Source organism: Pongo abelii, chromosome 19 (assembly GCF_028885655.2).
Source record: "Pongo abelii isolate AG06213 chromosome 19, NHGRI_mPonAbe1-v2.0_pri, whole genome shotgun sequence".
Lineage (NCBI taxonomy): Eukaryota > Metazoa > Chordata > Mammalia > Primates > Hominidae > Pongo > Pongo abelii.
Genome location: NC_072004.2, coordinates 93,574,875 through 93,598,165, shown reverse-complemented (window position 1 = coordinate 93,598,165; position 23,291 = coordinate 93,574,875). Strand labels below are relative to the sequence as shown.

Here is a 23,291-nt window from a genome sequence, read left to right as displayed (position 1 = left end):
GTGTGCCCCCCTCCCTCTCCCTACACCCAGAGAGATGTGACAGCACCTGAGAGGCGAGGACAGGGCCACACAGACCCCCTTTCTGTGACCCTCCTGAAGCCCTCACACCAACACTGTCTGCGTTTGCTGAAGGCCGCCAGGGCTCCAAGAATCCCAGCTGGCAGGTTTTTTTCTTTTTTTTAAATAAATGTTTTTGTGTATATTTAAGGTAGACAACCTGATATGATGGGATTCATATAGATAGCACAAAGGTTCCTACAGTGAAGCAAGTTAACATATCCACCATCTCTCATAGTTATCCATTTTTTTTTTTGCTTTTGTGGCAAGAGCAGCTAAAACACACTCATTTTGCATGAACTCTAAGTACAAACAGTGCACGCTGATGGCCTGCAGTCCTCTGCCGTGCTTGGCTCTCTGGACAGTTCATTCTACATGGCTGCTGCTTTGCGTCCTCTGACCTCCCCATTCCCTATCCTGAACCCCCCAAACTCTTCTTCACTCAGACGGTGGGTGCTCCTGTAGGGCGGCAAGGCAAGCATGGGGCTCTCCAGGGAACCCTGCCAGTCCTCCATCTTCTGGTCACGACCTTGATGACAAAGCAGTGGAGACTCAAGTCAGGCCAACTCACCTCCCAGCCATCCCCTCCCGAGGCATCTGAGAGTGTTTGTTTGTTTGTTTGTTTGTTTGTTTTGAGACGGAGTTTTGCTCTTTTTGTCCAGGCTGGAGTACAATGGTGCGATCTCGGCTCACTGCAACCTCTACTTCCCAGGTTCAAGTGATTCTCCTGCCTCAGCCTCCTGAGTAGCTGGGATTATAGGCACGCACCCACCATGCCCGGCTAATTTTGTATTTTTAGTAGAGATGGGGTTTCACCATGTTGGCCAGGCTGGTCTCGAACTCCTGACCTCAGGCGATCCGCCTGCCTCAGCCTCCCAAAGTGCTAGGATTACAGGCGTGAGCCACCGTGCCCAGCCTGCCTCTGGGAGTTTTATGGTGCCAAGCACATCAGTGCCCCAGCAGGAGAGACATGAGTCTTACTCACCCCACTAAATGAAGGCTGTACCCCATTTTACAGAAGGAAAAACTGAGGCTTGGCGAGGTGACATGGCTCACCCACAAGTCTGGCCTCTGGAAAGAACAGACTTGGTGGAAGTGAGATGGGAGAGTGCCAAGGATGGACTCCTGGCAGAGCCACGTAAGGGCCTGGGCCACGGGCAGAGGATGAGAACCAGGACACGGCAGTGTCTCCCAAACAAAGAGAGGTGAGTTCACAGAGGCAGGGCTGGCCACCATCAAAGCCAGACAGGCAGAGCACACAGGCCTGTGGTGCCTGCGCTCAGACACTACAAAGGCCCTGGTCACCTTACATGTCAGCAAAGCCATGGCCTTGGAGAGGGACCCCGGGAGGCAGGGCCCCAGGCTCTTGCCACCACCTCGGAAAGACTGCCCAATGTGGTTCTTACAGAAGGCAGGAGCTCCTGGTCCACCTTGGTCTCCTGGAGGTATCATCCCTGCATCCCTGCTCAGTTCCCACGAAGAACTTAGGAGAATGCCCTCCCAGAGGCCAGCAGACTCCGTTACAGGGCAACTGGGTCCCTGTTATCGGCCAGGGTCCGATAACGCCTTGAATGTGTAAGCCTCAGTAGGCACATGGCACACAGTAGGTCCTCATAAACACCTTCGAGTCGTGCGATGATGGCCCTTCTTTGCCCTGGCCACAGCCCTGCCCTGCAAGCCCCACCACCTGAGCTCCGCAGCTAGGGCCTGGTTGGACCTCTCAGGCCATCAGCAGCTCTCCCTCCTCCCTGCATCCAGCACCCATTTCCTACCTGGCCCACGTGGTCCAGCCCAGCATCCCAGAGGTGATGGCCGCAATGGAGGCGAGGCTGCCAGCCAGCACGATGGTGGGTGCCTTGGGCAACTCTCCTGGGAGGGGGGCAGAGGCAGCTGGGTTGGGCTTCCTTTAGGCAGGGGCCAGGGTGGGCATGGTTGCCTCCTGTACCCTCTCTGTTCTCAGCAGTGGCCGGGTAGAGCTGTCCCACTTCCCATCGACCTGTGTCTTGGACACTAGCACACTCCCGGCACAGAAGCGCCAGCTGCCCCTCTGGAAATCCAAGGGCCCTCTCACCTGGGGGCACCAGTGTGAGGGCGCTGTGCTGGACATTGACGTTGTTTGCAGCCTGGCACTGGAACCAGTCCGATGTCTGGCTCGGCAGGAAGGAGAAGTTGGCAGGCTGCCCGTGGTGTGGTCTCTGCTGCAGGTGGACCTGCCCATCCTTCCCGACCAGGCTGTAGGTGATGGGTGGGCTGCCCGAGGACGCCTGGCAGATCATCTCCACCCTGGGGCCTGCCCCTCTGTCCCGCAGAGTGAAGTTGGCCCGCAGCTCAGACACTGGCTCTGGCAGGGTGGGAGAAGGTAGTACAGGCATGGCTGAGCGGTTTTAAACCCCTCCTCCTCAGTAAGTTCTCCTCATTACAAAATGCCTAATGAGCTTAGCTGTGGCTGCCGCCTCCTCCAGGCTGCCTTCTAGAGTTTGCCCTCCACCTGTGTCTGGGCTGCTGCCCTACCTGCCATGTGTACCACACAATTTCACATTTGGTTTTTATCTTATTTTTACTTTATTTTGAGACAGGGTCTTGCTCTGTCGCCCAGGCTGGAGTGCAATGGTGCAATCTAGGCTCACTGCAACCTCCGCCTCCCCACCTCAAGCAATTCTCCCGTCTCATCCTCCTGAGTAGCTAGGACTACAGGTGTGCACCACCACATCCAGCTAATTTTTGTATTTTTTGTAGAGATGGGGTTTCACCATGTTGGCCAGGCTGGTCTCAAACTCCTGGGCTCAAGCAATCTTCTGCCTCAGCCTCCCAAAGTGCTGGGATTTTAGGCGTCAGCCACCATGCCCGGCCTGGTTTTATTCTTGTGTAGTATATTTCAGATTGCCAGACTTAGCAAATAAAAATACAGTTAAATTTTAATTTCAGATAAACAATGAATAATTTTTTACTATACGTATGTTCTATGTAAAATTTATCTGGCAACTCTATCATTCAGTCTCGTCTTTTTTACTGAAAGGCAAGCTACTTCAGGACAAGAACTGTCACGTAGAAGATTCTAGAATCCCCCAGGCCTTGAGCCTAATGCTCTAGACATTCTTACTGATTAGTAATAACCACCACACTTGCCACCTACTAAAAGGCTTTCATTTAATAGGTCCCCTGGAGTAGGACCTATTATTATTTTAGAGACAGGGTCTCTGTTGCCCAGGCTAGAGTACAATGGTGTGATCACGGCTCACTGCAGCCTCCAACTCCTGGGCTCAGATGATCCTCCCACCTCAGCCCCCCAAGTAGCTGGTATGACAGGCATGCACCACCACACCCGATTAATTTTTTTTTAAATTGCTATTGGCTGGGTGCAGTGGCTCACGCCTGTAATCCTAGCACTTTAGGAGGCCTAGGTGGGTGGATCACTTGAGGTCAAGAGTTTGAGACCAGCCTGGCCAACATGGTGAAACCCCGTGTCTACTAAAAATACAAAAATTTGCCGGCATGGGGGCAAGAGCCTGTAGTCCCAGCTACTGGGGAGGCTGAGGCAGGAGAATCGCTTGAATCTGGGAGGCGGAGGTTGCAGTGAGCCGAGATCGTGCCACTGCAGTTCAGCCTGGGTGACAGAGCAAGACTCCGTCTCAAAAAAAGAAAATAATTTTTTTGTAGACATAGAGTCTCACTCTGTGGTCCAGGCTGGTCTCAAACTCTTGGCTTCAAAGGATTCTCCTGCCTTGGCCTCCCAAAATGCTGGGAATACAGGTGTGAGCCACCCCGCTGGCCTCTGTTATCATTTTCCTTTTGCAGATAAAGCAGTTGAAGCTCAGCGGTCCAATGACTTGTTCAAGACCCCAGCCAGTAAGTGTAGGGATTTGAACCTTGGACCCGTTGGGCTGCAGACCCTGCGCTCATCTCCCCCAGGCTGTCTTTTCCTGGTGTTCTTAGGGTGTGGGCCAAAGGATGAATGGGGAGTTTCCTTGTCCCACCCTAAGTCAGGCAATACTTCCTAGTTCCCATACCCCATAGATCTCACCAAGAAGGTTACCTGAGTTACTATCAGGAGGGAAACAGGAAGAAGGCAGGGTTTGGAGCTGGACAGAGTGGGGTTTGAAAGCAGCCTTGGCCACTTGCCAACCATGTGGCCTGAGGCGACTTTCTTTTTTTTTTTTTTTTTTTTGAGATAGTCTCACTCTGTCACCCAGGCTGGCGTGCAGCAGCACAACCTCGGCTCACTGCAACCTTCATCTCCTGGGTTCAAGTGACTCTCTTGCCTCAGCCTCCCCAGTAGCTGGGATTATAGGTTCCCACCACCACACCCAGCTAATTTTTATATTTTTAGTAGAGATGGGGTTTCACTACGTTGGCCAGACTGGTCTTGAACTCCTGACCTCAAGTGATCCACCCGCCTGGGCCTCCGAAAGTGCTGGGATTATAGGCGTGAGCCACCACACCCAGCCCCTGGGGCAACTTTCTTAACTCCCCAGAGCTTTAGCTTCCATAGCTACAGACCCAGAGGCCCAGACCCCACCCCGGACACTGCTGTGAAGACCAAGTGAAGTAATGCACAAAACGTGCCTAACTTTTCTTCGTTTCTTTCTTTTTTTTTTTTTTTTTGGAGACACTCTATTACCCAGGCTGGAGTACAGTGGCGCAATCTTGGCTCACTGCAACCTCTGCCTCCCGGGTTCAAGCGATTCTCCTGCCTCAGCCTCCTGAGTAGCTGGGACTACAGGTGCACCCCACCACGCCCGGCTAATCTTTGTATTTTTAGTAGAAACGGGGTTTCGCCATGTTGCCCAGGCTAGTCTCGAACTCCTGGGCTCCAGCGATCAGCCTGTCTCGGCCTCCCACAGTGCTGGGATTTGCGCCCAGCCAAATGTGCCTAGTTTATCACCTTGAGGTCTGAGCTGACAAATGGGGCCCAGTCATTTCTGCCACCATCGGGCTCTTTCCCTCTGTGCCCTCAGGCCCCTGCCAGGAGACTGTGCCCTCAGGGCCCCAGCCAGGGACAGCAAGTCCTGATTACAGGCCCCAAGGGACTGAGAATGGCCTTGGAGGTGGCAGCCTGTCCTTGTCCACACCCTCACACCCTGGCTGTCTCTAACCCCAGCAAGGTTCACAATCCCCACTCCCAGAGCTCCCCATTGATCTGCACCCCACCTGCCGCCTCAGCCCTGTGCCCCTCACCGCACTCACTGGACCACAGCTCCCAGTACATCTGCAGCCTGGCACTGTCCACATGGGCACCTGAGGTGGAGGCCGCCCGGCAGAAGTAGGTGAGCAGGTCTGGACTGGACTTGAGTGTGATGTTGAGGTTGAAGGAGGCCGGCTCATGGGTCTTCACCACCTTCTTGGCCACTTTGATGTTCTTGGTTCCACAGAGGGAATAGGTGATGGGCGGTGGTACCTGGGGTGCGTGGCAGGTTATGAGCACCCGGCGGCCTTTGGGGAAAACTTCCAGGACTTTGTAGGCAATGGAGACCACAGGGGTGATTTCTGGGAGATGAAAAGGTCCAAGGAGGAAGAAAGAAAATAACATTGATCAAGCACCTTAAGAAGGTACTGGTTTGGCCAGGCTCGGTGGCAAACACCTGTAATTCCAGCGTTTGGGAGGTCCAGGCGGACGGATCACTTGAGGGCAGGAGTTCAAAACCAGTGTAGCCAACATAGTGAAAGTCTGTCTCTACTACAAATACAAACATTAGCCGGGTGTAGTGGTGCGCACCTGTAATCCCTGCTACTCGGGAAGCTAAGGCAGGAGAATCTCTTGAACTGGGAAGGCGGAGGTGGCAGTGAGCCGAGATCACGCCACTGCACTCCAGCCTGGGTGACAGATGGAGACTCAGGGGAAAAAAAAAAAAAAGGATATTGGGTTTAGCATGTTCTCTCTTTCTTTTTTTTTTTTTTTCAGATGAATTCTTGCTCTGTCGCCCAGGCCAGAGTGCGGTGGCACGATCTCTGCTCACCACAACCTCCACCTCCTGAGTTCAAGTGATTCTCCTGCCTCAGCCTCCCGAGTAGCTGGGACTACAGGCGCATGCCACCACGCCTCGCTAATTTTTGTATTTTTAGTAGAGACAGGGTTTCACCATGTTGGTCAGGCTGGTCTCAAACTCCTGACCTCGTGATCCACCCGCCTTGGCCTCCCAAAGTGTTGGGATTACAGGCGTGAGCCACCGCACCCAGCTGCAGTTTACTTCTATAACAAACCTGCACATGTACCCCTGAACCTAAAAATTACAAGTAAACAAGTGAAACCAGTAGACCTCAGAGTAAAGAAAAAAGAAAGAAAGAAAATACTGATTTAGTGGTTCCTCAAAAAGTTAAACAGACTTACCATATGACTCAACAATTCTACGCCTAGACATATACCAAATAATAGAAAACAGGGCCTCAAACAGATACCTGTACACACACGTCCATGGCAGTGTGATTCACTACAGCCAAAAGGTGGAAATGGCCCAAATATCTATCAACGGACGAATGGGTAAATAGAATGTGGTTGATCCATATAAGGAATATTACTCAGCCTTAAGAAGAAATGAGCACAGATGCAGGCTGCAACAGGGATGAGCCGTAACAACATTCCACTAAACAAAAAGGCAGACGCAAAGGGCAACCGTTGCATGATTCCATGTGTGTGCAAAGTTGAGAATAGGAAAACCCAGAGACAGAAAGCAGATTGGTGGTTACTGGGGCCCAGGGGAGGGGGAAATGGGGAGTAACTGCCTGATAGATACGGGGTTTCCTTTTGGGGTGATGAAAATCTCTTGGAACTAGATAGCGGTGGTGGTTGTGCAACACTGTGAATGCACTAAATGCTGCTGAATTATCACTTTTTTTTTTTTTTTGAGACAGAGTCTTGCACTGTCGCCTCCCATGTTCAAGAGATTCTTGTGCCTCAGCCTCCAGAGTAGCTGGGATTACAAGCACCCGCCACCACGCCTGGCTAATTTTTGTATTTTTAGTAGACATGGGGTTTCATCATGTTGGCCAGACTGGTCTTGAACTCGAGACCTCAGGTGATCTGGCCGCCTCAGCCTCCCAAAGTGCTGGGATTACAGGTGTGAGCCGCTGCGCCCGGCCCACTTTTATTTATTTATTTAAAGACAGAGTCTTGCTCTGTCGTCCAGACTGGAGTGCAGTAGCATGATCTCAGCTCACTGCAACCTCCACCTCCTGGGTTCAAGCGATTCTCATGTCTCAGCCTACCATGTAGTGGGGTCTCCAGGCATGCACCACCATGCCCAGCTAATTTTTGTATATTTAGTAGAGACGGGTTTTTTTTTTTTATCATATTAAACTTGTAGTTTTATTCAGGTTTGATTTTAACAAATGTGTCGGGGAGAGAGCCCACAGGGAAAGGTAAAGCCCATGGGGGCAGGGCTCTCCCAGATGCCTGAGGAGGGGGCAGGTCCCCTCCCCTCTCCTCCTCTTCTCTCCCCATCTGAAAGGGTTTGGGGAGAGACACAGGCAGGGGAGGGGGCTGGTCCCCAGTCTGTTGGGGTGGTGCTCAGGGCTATGGGTAACAGGGGACCAGAGCAGGGATGAGTGGGGAGGGCACAAAGACCACTTGCCAGAATCCACCGCTTTCTGATTCCAGATTGAATTAAAAAACAAAAACAAACAAACAAACAAAAACTAAACTACAAGCAGCACCCCGCCCGACTTCTCCCGGAGCAGGGCTGTAGTGTGAGGGGGAAGAGGAGGGCAGCTTCTCCAAGGCCACGGCTTCGCTTGCTCCTGGCCAAGGGAGCTAGGTGAAGGGCAGGGGCTCCCCGACAGATTGAGGGGATGCGGAAAACCAAAATAAAACATCAAATAAATTGTGTAGGAGGAGGCCGAGGCGGGTGGATCACAAGGTCAGGAGATCGAGACCATCTACAAAATACAAAAAATTAGCCGGGCGTGGCAGCGGGCGCCTGTAGCCCCAGCTACTCGGGAGGCTGAGGCAGGAGAATGGCGTGAACCTGGGAGGCGGAGCTTGCAGTGAGCCGAGATCGCGCCACTGCACTCCAGCTTGGGCGACAGAGCGAGACTCCGTCTCAAAAAACAAAAAAAAAAATTGTGTAGGAGGAGTCCAGCAGCCTAGGACCAGGCCAGAGCCAAGCCAGGCTGGGGGAGGGGGCCTCTTGGGAGGATCACTGCTGCCACCACTGCCACCCTGGGAGCCTTGATTGCAGCAGCTGCCTCCTCGGTCATGGCAGACAGCACCGTGATCAGGATCTCTTCTCCACAGCCGTACTTCTGCTCAGTCTCCTAAACAAGGTCTCCCTCATGCAGACGAAGGTCCTCTCGCACCTCCCCACTGTCCTGGAACAGTGATAGGTGCCCATCCTGGATGCCAATCAGCTGGAAGTCATTCCTTTTGATGTTGGGGACATCCATGTTATGAGTTGACGGGCAGATATCTTCATATTTCTTCCCAGTAAAGATGTCAGTACCAACCAGGTGGACCTTGGCATGGCCATGCTCGCCAGTCCTCGAAGTAGACATCTCGACGATCTTACAGGCTGGAGTGCAGTGGCGCAGTCTCAGCTCACCGCAAGCTCTGCCTCCCCGGTTCACGCCATTCTCCTGCCTCAGCCTCCTGAGTAGCTGGGACTACAGGCTCCCGCCACCACGCCCGGCTAATTTTTGTATTTTTAGTAGAGACGGGGTTTCAACATTTTAGCCAGGATGGTTTCAATCTCCTGACCTTGTGATCCGCCTGCCTCAGCCTCCCAAAGTGATGGGATTACGGGCGTGAGCCACTGTACCTGGCCCACAAAGCCATTCTTACACAATGCTGAGCACTGCATTGGGAAGGTGGCTGAGGCCCCTGCATCTCCTGTCTCGAAGTCCAAATCATCTGCCATTTTAAGAGGCTTCGATTCCAACTCGCACGAATGCACTGACTCGATCCTGTCCGCTGGCTGCAAGCCCAACCGCTGCCTCTGAGCCCACCGCTGCTGCCGCCGCCGCTGCTGAACACAGGTCTTAGTACGCAGGCACCCGAGACGGGTTTTCACCATATGGGCCAGGCTGCTCTTGAACTCCTGACCTCATGATGCGCCTGCCTCGGCCTCCCAAAGTGCTGGGATTACAGGTGTGAGCCACCGTGCCCAGCCTAAGTTTTGTATTTTTAGTAGAGACGGGGTTTCACTATGTTGGTTAGGCTGGTCTTGAACTCCTGGCCTCAAGTCATCCACCCGCCTCGGCCTCCCAAAGTGCTGGCATTATAAGCGCGAGCCACTGTGCCCGGCCAATTATCACTTTTAAATGGTTGACTTCTTGTTACGTGAATTTCAACTCTAAAAAAAGAAAATACTAGAAAAAGGGCTACCTCCTGCGTTTAGGCTGTTTCTTTCCAGAATATTTTTCAGGTTTTTTTGGTTGTTTTTGTTTTTGTTTTTTAGTTTTAGTAGAGGCAGGGTTTCACCATGTTGGCCAGGCTTGTCTTGAACTCCTGACCTCAGGTGATCCACCCTCCTCAGCCTCCCAAAGTGCTAGGATTACAGACGTGAGCCACCGTGCCCGGCCCCAGAATATTTTTTTATAAAAACAAAATGCGTCCAGGCACAGCGGACACCGTACCTGGAATCCCAGCACTTTGGGAGGCTGAGGTGGGCAGATTGCTTGAGCCTCGGAGTTTGAGATCAGCTTAAACAACACAGTGAGAACTACTCTAAAAATAAATAAATAAACAAAATTAGCCAGGTGTAGTGGTGCTCGCCTGTGGTCCCAGCTACTCCAGAGGTTGAGGGGAGAGGATCACTTACTTGAGCTTGGGAGACTGAAGCTACAGTGAGCTACAATTGTTCCACTGCACTCCAGCCTGGGTGAAAGAGTGAGACCCTGTTTCTAAAAAAATAAAATAAATAAATAAATAAAAGGACTTTTGAAGAATGGAAGTCTCCTGTAGGAGACCAGCCTGCTCACGGCACCCAAAGTGCTCTTCTCCCTAGATCCAGATGAAAACCAGCCCGTCAGCCCATTCCAGCAGGCTTTCACCCACCTACACCAGGTATCTGCTTTCTGCTTGTGAGTGACTTCTCTGTTTTGGAAGCAAATCCTGGAGTCAATTTCATTGTGGAAAACATCTCTGAGATCTTCCTAGTGGGCCTGATGCTGTCTTTCCTTGCTGATTTTTTTTTTTTTTTTTTGAGAAGGTTTTGCTCTGTCGCCCAGGCTGGAGTGCAGTGGTGCGATCTCAGCTCACTACAACCTCCGCCTCCTGGGTTCAAGTGATTCTCCTGCCTTAGCCTCCCAAGTAGCTGGGACTACAGGCGCCCACAACCACGCCCGGCTAATTTTTGTATTTTTAGTAGAGACTGGGTTTCGCCACGTTGGCCAGGCTGGTCTTGAACTCTTGACCACAGGTGATCCGCCTGCCTGGGCCTCCCAAAGTGCTGGGATTACAGGTATGAGCCACCGTGCCTGGCCATTACTGATTCTTTAAGACAGCAATTGGGATTAAACAAAAATGTTTCTAGAATAGGGGTTTGAGGGAGAGGGTTGTATTATACCAATGGTGGGGACCTGTTTGCATTTCAAGAATAGTGTGTAGGCCGGGCATGGTGGCTTACACCTGTATTCCCAGCACTGTGAGGCCGAGGCGGGTGGATCACCTGAGGTTAGGAGTTCGAGACCAGCCTGGCCAACATGGCAAAACCCCGTCTCTACTAAAGATACAAAAATTAGCTGAGCATGGTGGTATGTGCCTGTAATCCCAGCTACTCAGAAGGCTGAGGCCAGAGAATCACTTGAACCCAGGAGACAGAGGTTACAGTGAGCCAATATCCTGCCACTGTACTCCAGCATGGGCGACAGAGCAAGACTCCGTCTCAAAAAAAAAAAAAAAAAAGAAAGAAAAAGAATAGTGTGTATCAGGTGGGCACAGTAGCTCAGGCCCGTAATACCAGCACTTTGAGAGGCCAAGGCGGGAGGATTGCTTAAGCCCAGGGGTTCCAGACCAGCCTGGGCAATACAGTGAGACCACACCTCTATTTAATCAAAAGAAAAATTAAAAAGAAAAAAAGAACTCTGTGTGGTTGGGGCAGTGCTTGGGGGAGGGGTAGAAAGAAGGGTCTATGAAATCTGAATATCATCGACGTCATGAATCGCTTTTGCTCGGCTGGGCATGTCTGCTCTGGAAACCACCCTGCAATGAGGAAACTGCTGATTGAGCAGAGAACTGGAACAAACTAGAATGTGTGACCACTAAGCATGTTTCATGCTAGACCAGTAACTCTCAACCAGGAGCAATTTTGCCTCCAGGGGACCTTTGGGTCTGGGGACATTTTTGGTTGTCAGTATTGGGAGGTGGACTAGCTTGGGCAACACAGCAAGACCCCATCTCCACAAAAAAAAAAAAAAATTAGGAGTTGCTGCTGACATTTAGTGGGTAGAGGCCAAGGATGTCACAAAGCATCCTACAGTGCACAGTCAGCCCCCACCGCGAAGAATGGTCTGGCCTCAAATGTCAGGAGTGCTGGGGTTGACAACTCTGGTCTAGACAACTGGCAGCAGCCTTCTAGAATCAGGATGTCTTCCCCTGCCCAGCGCTGCAGAGACACCAACAATTATTTTCTCATCCGTGCCCCTTTGAAAATTTCATGAGAACTCTCCTTTTTATATTTATTTATTTATTTATTTATTTATTTTTGAGATGGAGTCTCACTCTGTTACCCAGGCTGGAGTACAATGTCGTGATCTTGGCTCACCACAACCTCCACCTCCCAGGTTCAAGCAATTCTTCTGCCTCAGCCTCGCAAGTAGCTGGGATTACAGGCATGCGTCACCATACCTGGCTAATTTTGTATTTTTAGTAGAGATGGGGTTTTACCATGTTGGCCAGGCTGGTCTGGAACTCCTGACCTCAGGCTATCCTCCCACCTCGGCCTCCTAAAGTGCTGGGATTACAGGCATGAGCCACTGCACCCAGCCAGACTCTCATTTTTAGATGGGGAAGAATACTTCTTTTTTTTTAGGCCTGGCACAGTGGCTCACGCCTGTAATTCCAGCACTTTGGGAGGCTGAGGAGGGTGGATCGTTTGAGGCCAGGAGTTCAAAGCCAGCCTGGGCAACATGGTGCAACCCTGTCTCTATTAAAAATACACAAATTAGCCCGGTGTGGTGGCTTGAGCCTGTAGTTCCAGCTACTCGGGAGGCTGAGGCATGAGAATCACTTGAACCTGAGGGGTGGTAGCTGCAGTGAGCCGAGATTGCGCTGCTGCACTCCAGCCTGGGTGACAGTGAGACTGTGTCTCAAAAAAAAAAAAAAAAGGAATGTTTTTTTTTTTTTTCCCCCCCAAACAGGCTTTCATGGAAAAATCTTCAATTTGAAGAAAGTGAAGGTGTATCTGGAGGTGAAGGCATCCTCTTGGTCATCCTCTTGCAGATGCTTCTGCTGATTCATTTAGTCAATTTGACCCTCAGAGCCAAGAGGCCTTCTCTTCATTGTCCAAAAACTATCGCAGGGGCCAGAAGCCTGCCTCATGTGGGGAAGTGGGAGTCCAGGGCTGACACGTGGTCACCCTTTCTTTTTGCTCCCTTTGTGAAGGGAAATGATCTTGACTTACAAAAGTGGAAAGAGAAACTGCTCTCTCTTCATTTCCATTTCGGTCTTCATTAATAGAAGCTTGATTTGCATAAGTTCACAGACAGGAACCATTTTTAAAGTACACTGTACCAGGGACATTCACTTTTTTTTTTTCTTTTTTTGAGACGGAGTCTTGCTCTGTCGCCCAGGCTGGAGTGCAGTGACGTGATCTTGGTTCACTGCAACCTCCGCCTCCTGGGTTCAAGCGATTCTCCTGCCTCAGCCTCCCAAGTAGCTGGGATTACAGGCATGCACCACCACGCCCGGCTAATTTTTTATATTTTTAGTAGAGCCAGGGTTTCTCCATGTTGGCCAGGCTGGTCTTGAACACCTGAGCTCAGGAGATCCGCCCCTGTCGGCCTCCCAGAGTGCTGGGATTACAGGGTGAGCCACCTCCCCCGGCCGGACATTCACTTTATATCCTCACAAGACTTGTGTGGTTTTTTCCTTTTGATTATTTAGTTTATGGATAAGCCTGCCAATAAAGGATGGTCTATCATATTTTTTTAATTTATTTTTTTTCTTTGAGACAGGGTCTTGCTTTGTCTCCTAGGCCTGAGTGCAGTGGCGCGATCTCAATTCACTGCAACCTCTGCCTCCCTGTTTCAAGTGATTCTCCTGCCTCACCCTCCTGAGTAGCTGGTATTACAGGTGCACGCCACCATGCTTGGCTAATTTTTGTATTTTTAGTAGAGATGGGGTTTCACCATGTTGGCCAGGCTGATCTACAACTCCTGACCTCAAGTGATCCACCCACCTCAGCCTTCCAAAGTGCTGGGATTATAGGCGTGAGCCACCCGCCTGGCCTATCATTTAATTTAAAATTCTTCTGCTTGTCTGGGCGTGGTGGCTCACGCCTATAATCCCAGCGCTTTCGGAGGCCTAGGCAGGGGGATCCCTTGAGCCCAGGAGTTTGAGACCAGCCTGGGCAAAAAAGCAAGATCCTATCTCTAAGAAAAAAAAAAATTGGCTGGGTGCAGTGGCTCATGCCTATAATCCTAACACTTTGGGAGGCCGAGGGGAGCGAATCACTTGAGCTCAGAAGTTCGAGACCAGCCTGGGCAACATGGCAAAACCCCATCTCTACTAAAAATAGAAAAATTAGCCGGGCGTGGTGGCATGTGCCTGTAGTCCCAGCTACTCAGCAGGCTGAGGTGGGAGGATCTCTTGAACCTGGGAGGTCGAGGCTACAGCAAGCCAAGATTGCACCACTGCACTCCAGCCTGGGTGACAGAGCAAAGACCCTGTCTCAAAATAAGTAAGTAAATAAATAAATAAAATTCATCTGCTCTGCAAGAGTATTTAAATAATGGGACGGCACACTCAAAATTTGATAAAGTGAGGACAAGGCTGCCCTCGAGACAGGAAGCTAAGCCAAGCCCAGGCTGGGTGCGGGGTCACTGCAGGGAAACTGTGGAGGGCTCACGTCCAGGCCCAGACACGGTGCTGGTGCCCTGAGTGACTCCGAGGCCCTTCCAGATTGTGCTACCCCTCTCCAGACTGGCCTCTGTGACAACAGGAAGCTTGGAAATTCCAGTCCCAACCCTGGGGGTTGCAATTCATTAGACCTAGGGAGGGGCCCTGGGATCTGATTTTGAACAAGTCGCCATCCGTTGAGGGTTGAATTATGTCCTCCAAAAAGATAGGTTCCAATGGTGATTCCCAGGACCTGCCCATGGGAACAGATTTGGAAATCAGGTTTTTACAGATAGCTCCCCCTCTCTCAAGTTAAATATTAACTCCAGTAATTCATGCTGGATTAGGGTGGGGCCTGATGAGAAGAGGAAAGGAGACTCAGACACACACAGGGAGAATGGCATGAGGGAGGCAACCCCCGGAAACCAGGCCAGGAGCCAGGAGCAGGTGCTCCCGCCGGGCCTTGGGAGGACCCAGCCCTGCGGACTCTGAGTCTTGGAATTCAGCTTCCAGCACTGTCAGAGAATGTGTTTCCTTCCTTGTTGCTGTTGTTTTTTGCTTTTTTATCTTTTGTCTTTTGCTTTTTTTTGAGACAGAGTCTTGCTCTGTCGCTCAGGCTGGAGTGCAGTGGCATGATCTTGGCTCACTGCAACTTCCGCCTCTGGGTTCAAGCGATTCTTGTGCTTCAGCCTCCTGAGTAGCTAGGATTACAGGCACGCGCCACCATACCTGGCTGATTTTTGCATTTTTGGTAGAGACAGGGTTTCTGCATGTTGGCCATGCTGGTCTGGAATGCCTGACCTTAGGTGATCCGCCCACCTCGGCCTCCCAAAGTGCTGGGATTATGGGCCTGAGCTGTCACGCCTGGCCTTGTTTGTTTTGTTTCTGTTTTGAGACAGAGTCTCACTCTGTCGCCCAGGCTGCAGTGCAATGGCGCCATCCAGGCTCACTGCAACCTCCGCCTCCCAGGTTCAAGCGATTCTCCTGCCTCAGCCTCCTGAGTAGCTGGGATTACAGGCGCCCACCACCACGCCTGGCTAATGTTTGTATTTTTAATAGAAATGGGGTTTTACCATGTTGGCCAGGCTAGTCTTGAACTCCTGACCTCAAGTGATCCGCCTGCCTCGGCCTCCCAAACTGCTGGGATTACAGATGTGAGCCACTGTGCCCGGCCTCCTCTGCGCCATTTGGAGTGTAGGCTCAGCCGGAATCAAAATCCCCTGTATCCTCAACCTTCCAACCAACACCCTCCATCCTCTACATCTGAAGGAAACCAGATCCCTCCTTCCCAGAGCACCGTCTACCCCTTCAGGTGTCCCAGGCGATGTGGATCCCGGCAGCCTTCATGGCACGGGGCTAGGACAAAGGGGGACAACATCTTCTTGACATTTCCCCTTCCCTAAACTTTTCTCCCCTCTCCTTGCTAAACAGCAGCTATGTCTTCAGATACATTCCACTCTGTCTTCTGGGTTACAATGACCTACCAACACCTATCCCTCCTTGAAGATGCCTGTCCGTGGTTCCTACCATGCTTAATGCTACACTTGCCAGAATTCTTGGGGATTTCAAAATACACAGGCACAGTGGCTCACACCTGTAACCCCCGCACTTTGGGAGGCTAAAGGGGGAGGATTGCTTGAGGCCAGGAGTTCAAGACCAGCTGGGCAAAATAGGAAGACCCAATCGCTACAGAAAAAATCGAAATATTAGGCCAGGCAGGGTGGCTCATGCCTGTAATCCCAGCACTTTGGGAGGCTGAGGCGGGCAGATCACTTGAGCTTGAGTCTGAGACGAGCCTGGCCAACACAGCAAAACCCTGTCTCTACAAAAAATACAAAAATTAGCTGGGCATGGTGGTGCGTGCCTGTAGTCCCAGTTACTCTGGAGGCTGAGGCGGATGATGGCTTGAGCCTGGGAGATGGAGGTTGCAGTGAGCCGAGTTTGTGCCACTGCATTCCAACCTGGGCAACATAGCAAGACGCTGTCTAAAAAAAAAAAAAAAAAATTAGCTTCCGGGCGTGATGGCTCACACCTGTAATACCAGCACTTTGGGAGGCCAAGGTGGGCAGATCACAAGGTCAGGAGATCGACACCATCCTGGCTAACATGGTGAAACCCCATCTCTAGTAAAAGTACAAAAAATTAGCTGGGCGTGATGGCATGTGCCTGTAGTCCCAGCTACTGAAGAGGCTGAGGCAAGAGAATCCCTTGAACCTGGGAGGTGGAGGTTGCAGTGAGCCGAGATTGCACCACTGCACTCCAGCCTGGGCGACAGAGCGAGACCCCGTCTCAAAAAAAAAAAAAATTAATTAATTAAATATTAGCTGGGTGTGATGGCATGTGCCTGTAGTCCCAGGTACTTGGGAGGCTGAGGCAGGAGGATTGATTAAGCCCTGGAGGTGAAGGCTGCAGTGAGCGGTGATTGTGCCACCGCACTTTAGCCTTGATGACAGAACAAGACCCTGTGTCTGAAAGCAAAATGGAACAAAACAAAAAGCCAACCTACACAGAGATCATCTTTTGAATATCCTGATCCCTCAGGTCCTTCACGTGTACCCAGCTTTCCACTCCCACTGAAGCTGTTTCAGCTGCACAATATGCCATCTCCAGCCTGCACTTTATTTAGCCAATCCTTCCAGATGGGCCAAGGACTTTGGCGCCTTTTTTTTTTTTTTTTTTTTTTTTTTTTTTGAGGCAGAGTCTCTCTCTGTTGCCCAGGCTGGAATGCAGTGGTGCGATCTTGGTTCACTGCAACCTCTGCCTGCCGGGTTCAAGGGATTCTCCCACCTCAGCCTCCCGTGTAGCTGGGATTACAGACGTGCGCCACCACGCCCAGCTAATTTTTGTATTTTCAGTAGAGACTGGGTTTTGCCATATTGGTCAGGCTGGTCTCAAACGCCTGACCTCAGGTGATCTGCCTGCCTCGGCCTCCCAAAGTGCCGGGATTCCAGGCGTGAGCAGCTGAGCCTGGCTTGGCGCCGTCTTTCATGGCTGTCCCCATCCCATCCCATCCCATGCCATCCCATCCCATGCCATCTGCCAGCAGCTGCTATTGGCCTCCAGAATGTATGTCCACCCCATCTCCCTGCCTCTCCCACATTGCCCAGTCTCTCCTCTGGATCCCTAGGGTAGCCTAATGGCTCTCTTGGATTTTGCCTTTGATTTCCATCCCACACAGTGTCCAGATGACCTCATCAAGGGTAAATCAGATTGCGTTTTCCCCTCCAAACCTCCTATGGCTGCGCCCCACAGGGCCCTCCCCGGTCAACCCCACACCATGCCTCTGACCTCATTCAATACCCTTTGCCCCTTGCTTCCTGTGCTCTGGCCACATAGGGTCCCTGCCCAGGTACTTCCTGCTCAGTCGGCTCCTTCGGGTCCTTGCTGCACGGCCCCTTCCCAAACTCCACCCTCCCCCGCAAATGCTGCCCTCCTTCCCCTACCTACCCTGTGTTCCCCTTCCTTCTACCCGCTTGCTTTTCTCTAGAACATTCTAACATACCTTAGAATGTGTTTTTTTGCTCTGTCACCCAGGCTGAAGTGCACTGTTAATGATTACGGTTCACTGCAGCCTCACTTCCCGGACAAGCTCAGGTGCTCACTTCCCTCCCCCCTCAGCCTCAGGTGCAACAAGTGCGCCGCCCACCATGCCCAGCTAATTTAAAAATATATTTTTTTTTATACAAAAAAATCAGCTGGGCATGGTGGTGCACATCTGTAATCTCAGCTACTCAGGAGGCTGGGTGGAAGAATCCCTTGACCCCAGGAGGCAGAGGTTGCAGTAAGCTGAGATCGAGCCACTGCACTCCAGCCTGGGTGACAGAGTGAGACTCCATCTCAAAAAAAAAAAAAAAAAAATTTTGTTTTTTCTTTTTTAGAGATGGGGGTCTCACTGTGTTGCTCAGGCTGGTCTTGAACTCCTGGGCTCAACTGATCCTCTGGCTACAGCCTCCCAAAGTGCTGGGATAACAGGCATAAGCCACTGAATGTTCTTATTTTTATTATCATCTGTCCCCCCAACCCCCACTAGAATGTAAGACACAGGAGGGGTTTGTTTCCGTGCCTTGCCACATTCTCAGGGCCTGGAATGGTGCCTGCAACCAAACAGGTGCTCAAGTATTTGTTGAATGAATAAATGATTTATCAGTCAGTCTCTTAGGAGTTTAGTTAGCAGGACTTGGTTGGCAAGAATCGGAGAAGTCAGGAGCCAGCCAAGAGGGGGAGGCGGAACTGCCCTGCACGGGTACTTCCCGGAGCCCCAGCTGCCTGCTCTCTTTTTAGCAGCCACACCAACAATGTATCCGTTTTTGGTAATGAGGAAATAATGGTTCAACCTGGGCCTCATTCAAGTGAGATTGGCGTCATCATTACCCTGTACCTGCCCTTTAGCAAAATAGAGGGGGAAGGCCCTGCTCTGTAACCTGGTGGTCTAGCAACAAGGTGCAAGGGTTGGTTGGGACAATACAGGGAGGTGACTGTCCATCCTCACCTTAATGGACATGAGGGGAGGGGAGGGAAGGATGGGGCAAGAAACTGCAGGCAGAAGGATGGAGCAGGCAAAGATGAGGAAGCAGGCCAGGCTAGGGGCTGTCAGGGACCTTCCACAGCGTCCCCTCCTCCCTGGTCCTGTACCCAGCTGGGTCCTAGATGCTCTCCACTCCCCGGCTGCCTCTACAAGGAAGGCAGCCTCAGGTATGTCAGGCCCCTGGGGGAGCCTCAACTTCACCATCCTCTCACAGCCCTCCTCCTGGTCAGAGAATCCCGACCTCCCAGGCCCCACCAGAATTCCCCAGCCCTCCACGGGGCCTCGCCCACCGGGCAGAGCTGTGAGGGTCTCAGGGGGGCTTCTGCTCCCGATCAGGGACCTGGGGCAGAGTGATGAGGATGCACCTGCCCAGGGAATCTTCCCTCCAAACAGCCTAGCCAAAGGCTGGAAGCTAAGCAACTTCCCTGCCTGTGTGCCCCGGAGGTCCCCACACTGGCCTGCTTGGCCTGCCCATCTCTATCACTCCTAGGGCCCTGCAGGGTGGAGAGAGTGTTCCAGAACTGTCCAGCCATCCTCCAGCACACACCTCCCCACTAGTAACTTCCTTCCCAGACGAGGCGCCCTCCACCGTGGGGGTTCTGACACCAGGGTCCCAGCTGGGGGACTTCTCCCTGCAGCAGGCTGTGCCACTTACCTTCCTCCTGCGCCTTGGAGAAGCTGCTGGCGGCTGTAAGAGAGGTGAGGGCAATGAGGAGAGGGCCTGGCGTGGAGGGGAGACCAGAGACAGCCTCAAGACCCACCTGCTGAATCTAGGAGGGAGGAGCAGGCTGATTCCTGGCAGTGAGGCCCCAGGACTCAGCTGGCACCATCACTCACAAAAGCTCTTTTGCGCCGTTCCCCGCCACAACATCTCCTATCATCAGCCCATTTTGCAGATGGGTAAGTAGTGAGCCCAGAATGGTGAACCAATCCCTGGACCACATATGCAGCAAGTTTAGGGGCCGGTCCAAGACTCAAGCCCAGATCTTTCCCTCTCTGTCCCATGTTTCCAGAGGTGCCCTTGCCTTCAGGCCTCATCTCTCCTGTGCTCCCAGTACCCCTACCTGAGCCCAAGACCTCAAGGCCCCAGCAGCAGCCCCACCATCACGTCCCTGGTGGACTCACCCAGCACGGCCAAGCAGAACAGCCCAGGGAGCCCCATGCCTCGGTGGGTGTGGGGCCTCTGCTCAGGCAGTGAGAACCTCCTAGTTCCTGGCCTCCCCCACCCTGAGGCCCCTGGGATGCTCCTTGGGTGGGTGCCTGCAGTGGGGAGATAACCTGGAGGCTGCAGCACCCCAGGGCCTCAGCTACCAGGGCTGGGCCCAGAGAGCCCAGGCAGGCCCAGTACAGCAAACTCCCCCTCAATCCCCAGAGAAATGGAAGGAGTTTGGACCTTGAAGCCAGACCAGGGCTTAGACTCAGCAGTCACCTCTGAGCCGCAGGACCCTGGGCTCACATGGTGGGCGGAAGGTGTCCATGCTCAGCGGGGCACAGTGGCTCACGCCTGTAATCCCAGCACTTTGGGAGGCCTGGGTGGGCAGATCACCTGAGGTCAGGAGTTCGAGACCAGCCTGGCGAACATGGTGAAACTCCATCTCTACTAAAAATACAAAAATTAGCCAGGTGTGGTGGCGTGCGCCTGTAATCCCAGCTACTCCGGAGACTGAGGCAGGAGAATTGCTTCAACCCAGGAGGCGGAGGTTGCAGTGAGCCAAGATCATGCTACTGCACTCCAGCCTGGGCAACAGAATGAGACTCCATCTCAAAAAATAAAAAAAATAAAAAAGATGTCCACGCTCTAACTTCTGGAGCCGGTGAGCACCATGTTATGCGGCAAGGGGAATGAAAGCTGTGAATCTTCTCATTTTGAGAGGAGGAGCCTGTCCTAGATGACCCAGGTGACCCTCATGTAATCACTGGGGCCTTTCCAAGCAGCTGGGGACCTGCTGGGCTGAGAAGAGGCAGCCCCACCCATGATGGTTCACAGCCGGGTGGCCAGGCTGCACCCAGCCCCAGAATGAAACCCCAGACCGACGAGGGCCCTGGTCCTGGAGTGTGATGGGGTCCTGGAGTCCTGGGTCCTGGAGTGTGGTGGGTCCTGGAGTCCTGGGTCCTGGAGTGTGGTGGGTCCTGGAGTCCTGGGTCCTGGAGTGTGGTGGGTCCTGGAGTCCTGGGTCCTGGAGTGTGGTGGGTCCTGGAGTCCTGGGTCCTGGAGTGTGGTGGGTCCTGGAGTCCTGGGTCCTGGAGTGTGGTGGGTCCTGGAGTCCTGGGTCCTGGAGTGTGGTGGGTCCTGGAGTCCTGGGTCCTGGAGTGTGGTGGGTCCTGGAGTCCTGGGTCCTGGAGTGTGGTGGGTCCTGGAGTCCTGGGTCCTGGAGTGTGGTGTGCCCAAGCACCGCCCTTCAGAAGCTCCTCACACCCCACTGAGGGTGGTGGGAGGTCACATGGATGGTCATTCCCCAGGGAACTAGCCCCAGTGCTGGCCTTGGCCAGCAGCAGACCCAGCTGCATCGCAGGCAGTGTGTGTGCAGAGGTCAGCGGCAGAGCCTCCTGCACAACAAGGAGGGTGGGGGTGAGCAGGGCCTCCCAGAGCCCTGAGGCCAGGGCTGGGGCTAGGCATTCCCCCGAACACAGAGAGATGTAAGGGCGCAAGGGATTGAGGCTGGGACCCTGCCAGCTCCATTGTGGGCCACTGCACCCGGCTTTGTGCCCAAGCTCAGCCTGGGGCTGCTGGACCAGCCTGTCACTTTCTGGCCCGGCTCAGTTTCCCACACTTTGTGTGGGGAATGCCTTTTCTGGCTGCCTGCTTCAGGAATGTGTCCCCCGCCACCAGGTGACCACTGCCTCCTGTGGGAGCTGCTGCCACCTGTGGCTCCTGACTGGTCAATCACACTCTCTGCCCCTGGGCACCGTCCAGGAGTGAACACCTGACCAAGGGAGGCCACTCACAGCCCCGCCCCAGCTCTCCTCTCGGCCTTTCCCAGGCACTTGCTGCACCGGAGGCCTGGGTGTGTTGGGAAGCTGGTCTGAGGGAGTGGCCCTGCGGACCAGGGAGTGGCCAAAAGGATGGTGGGGAGGCAGGTGCAGGTGTCCTGGAGGTTGCTGCAGACTGGCTCTGTTGACCCTTCAGTGGTCCCCTCTCCCAGCTGGCCTGAGTCTGTTTCTGCCCCTTGCTACCCACGGTCCCGGGGATGGAGCCTGCCTCCTGTGCACCCACCGGCCTGTTTTCAGTTTCTCCCAGCTGGGGAGCAAGAGCATTTTCTCTTAGTTTCTTAGTAAAACTCCCTTCCCTTCCCAGAGTCTGTTCTCACTTCTGCTGAAGACGGGTGGGGAAGGGAACTGAAGACTGAAGGGAGCCAGAGGTCACTGGGGAGCTGGCTGGCTGCCCAGGCCCCGGGCTGCTGGCAGCCTCTTGCCTGGAGGCCAGGGAAACTCACTCTTTTTCTCCATGTGGTGTTCAGGGGAACCTTGAGTTAAGGAGCTCTTCCTCTTCCCAGTCTGTGGGGAAGCTGGGGTCAGAGAGCGAAGGCAGACTCATGGGCCATTTTCCCCAGGCCTTGGGGGACCCAAACATCTCTCCTGCACCCCTTCGCCCCCAGGAATCACTTGTGCATCGGTCTGATTGACCAGTTCTCTGGGCTGCGCTGCCCCTCTGTCCAGACTGCAGAGTAAGCCAGGACACAGCAGCCACACCTCCGAGGTCACCCCCAGGTCACCTTGCATGGAGTTTGGGGGCCCCCAAAAGCTCTCTAGCCACCCGCTTCGGGCTGATGTTCTGTGATTTTTGCTCACAGAGGCCACTGTCCTCGGTAACAAATGCTCTTCCCAGCATCTCCGCGTTTCCTCCCCCATACTGTGTCCCCGGAAGTGTCCTGCGGGTGGGAGTCTGCTCTGGGCTGCCCTGGCCAGGATAGCGGGGTTGCAGGGGCACAGAAAGACGGGGCAGTCTCTCAGGGCTGGGCAGGGGAGGGCCCAGGAGTCCCCAAGGCTGGGGGCGGCTGGGACACTCCACCTAGGTGGGCTCTCCCGCCTGGTGAGATCTTTACTGCATCTATTGCAATAAGCCCCAGAGAGTCCCTCCCTGCCCGGCAGGACTTCTGAGCTCCTGGCAGAGCCCCTCGTTATGTCATGGCCTCCAGCTCCATCATCTACAGAAAGTCATCCCAGCCCATAGCACCCACTGCCAGAGCACCGGTTCCGTCTTCACACTGGCCCCGTGTGCCCTGCATCCCAGTCTAGAGGCCTCAGATTTCCAGCTTCCCAGCCTCCACCGTGGCCCCTTTACCACATCTTTGCTTAGGCCCTCTCTCTGCCCTCAGCTCCTGTCCAAAGCCTCCCTTTCTCCAAGGCCCTACCTGTCACTGGCTCCAAGAGCCCTCCTGTGGGAAGAAGCCCATCGCTCGAGGCCCCCTGGGCTGTCTTCCTGGGTGGTCCTGATCACAGGGGGCCCCAGGTCCACTCCCCATCATCTCCCATTTGGCTCCTTCAGGCCAGTGACCACATTGTAATAGGAGCCGCCACTGCACTTCTAGGTCCCCATGGGGACACTTCAAAAGTCACTGTATGGGCCGAGTTTGGTGGCTTACACATGTAATCTCAGCACTTTGGGAGGACGAGGCAGGTGGATCACCTGAGGTCAGGAGTTAGAGATCGGCCTGGCCAACATGGTGAAACCCCATCTCTGCTAAAAATACAAAAAATTAGCCAGGTGTGGTGTTGGGCACC

The 23,291-nt window shown here is 53.2% G+C and overlaps 1 protein-coding gene across 1 annotated transcript; it reads right to left on the bottom strand.

Moving 5' to 3' along the window:
• Positions 1 to 190: 190 nt before the first annotated feature.
• Positions 191 to 19,935, bottom strand: C19H17orf99 (chromosome 19 C17orf99 homolog). Its single transcript, XM_002827888.3, has 5 exons — positions 19,695 to 19,935; positions 19,225 to 19,257; positions 5,242 to 5,541; positions 2,129 to 2,398; positions 191 to 586 (listed from the first exon to the last, which is right to left on the bottom strand). The coding sequence occupies exons 1-5, from the start codon at positions 19,729 to 19,731 to the stop codon at positions 429 to 431; spliced, it is 798 nt and encodes a 265-aa protein (XP_002827934.1). The 5' UTR covers positions 19,732 to 19,935; the 3' UTR covers positions 191 to 428.
• Between the last annotated feature and the right edge of the window lie 3,356 nt (positions 19,936 to 23,291).

Coding starts and splice junctions, on each gene's coding strand:
- C19H17orf99 (XM_002827888.3), bottom strand. CDS start 19,731: ATGGGGCTCCCTGGGCTGTTCTGCTTGGCCGTGCTGG. Junction 19,258..19,694: donor GTTCTGCTTGGCCGTGCTGG/GTGAGTCCACCA, acceptor CCTCTCTTACAG/CCGCCAGCAGCTTCTCCAAG. Junction 587..2,128: donor CCTCACACTGGTGCCCCCAG/GTGAGAGGGCCC, acceptor TTTGTCATCAAG/GTCGTGACCAGAAGATGGAG.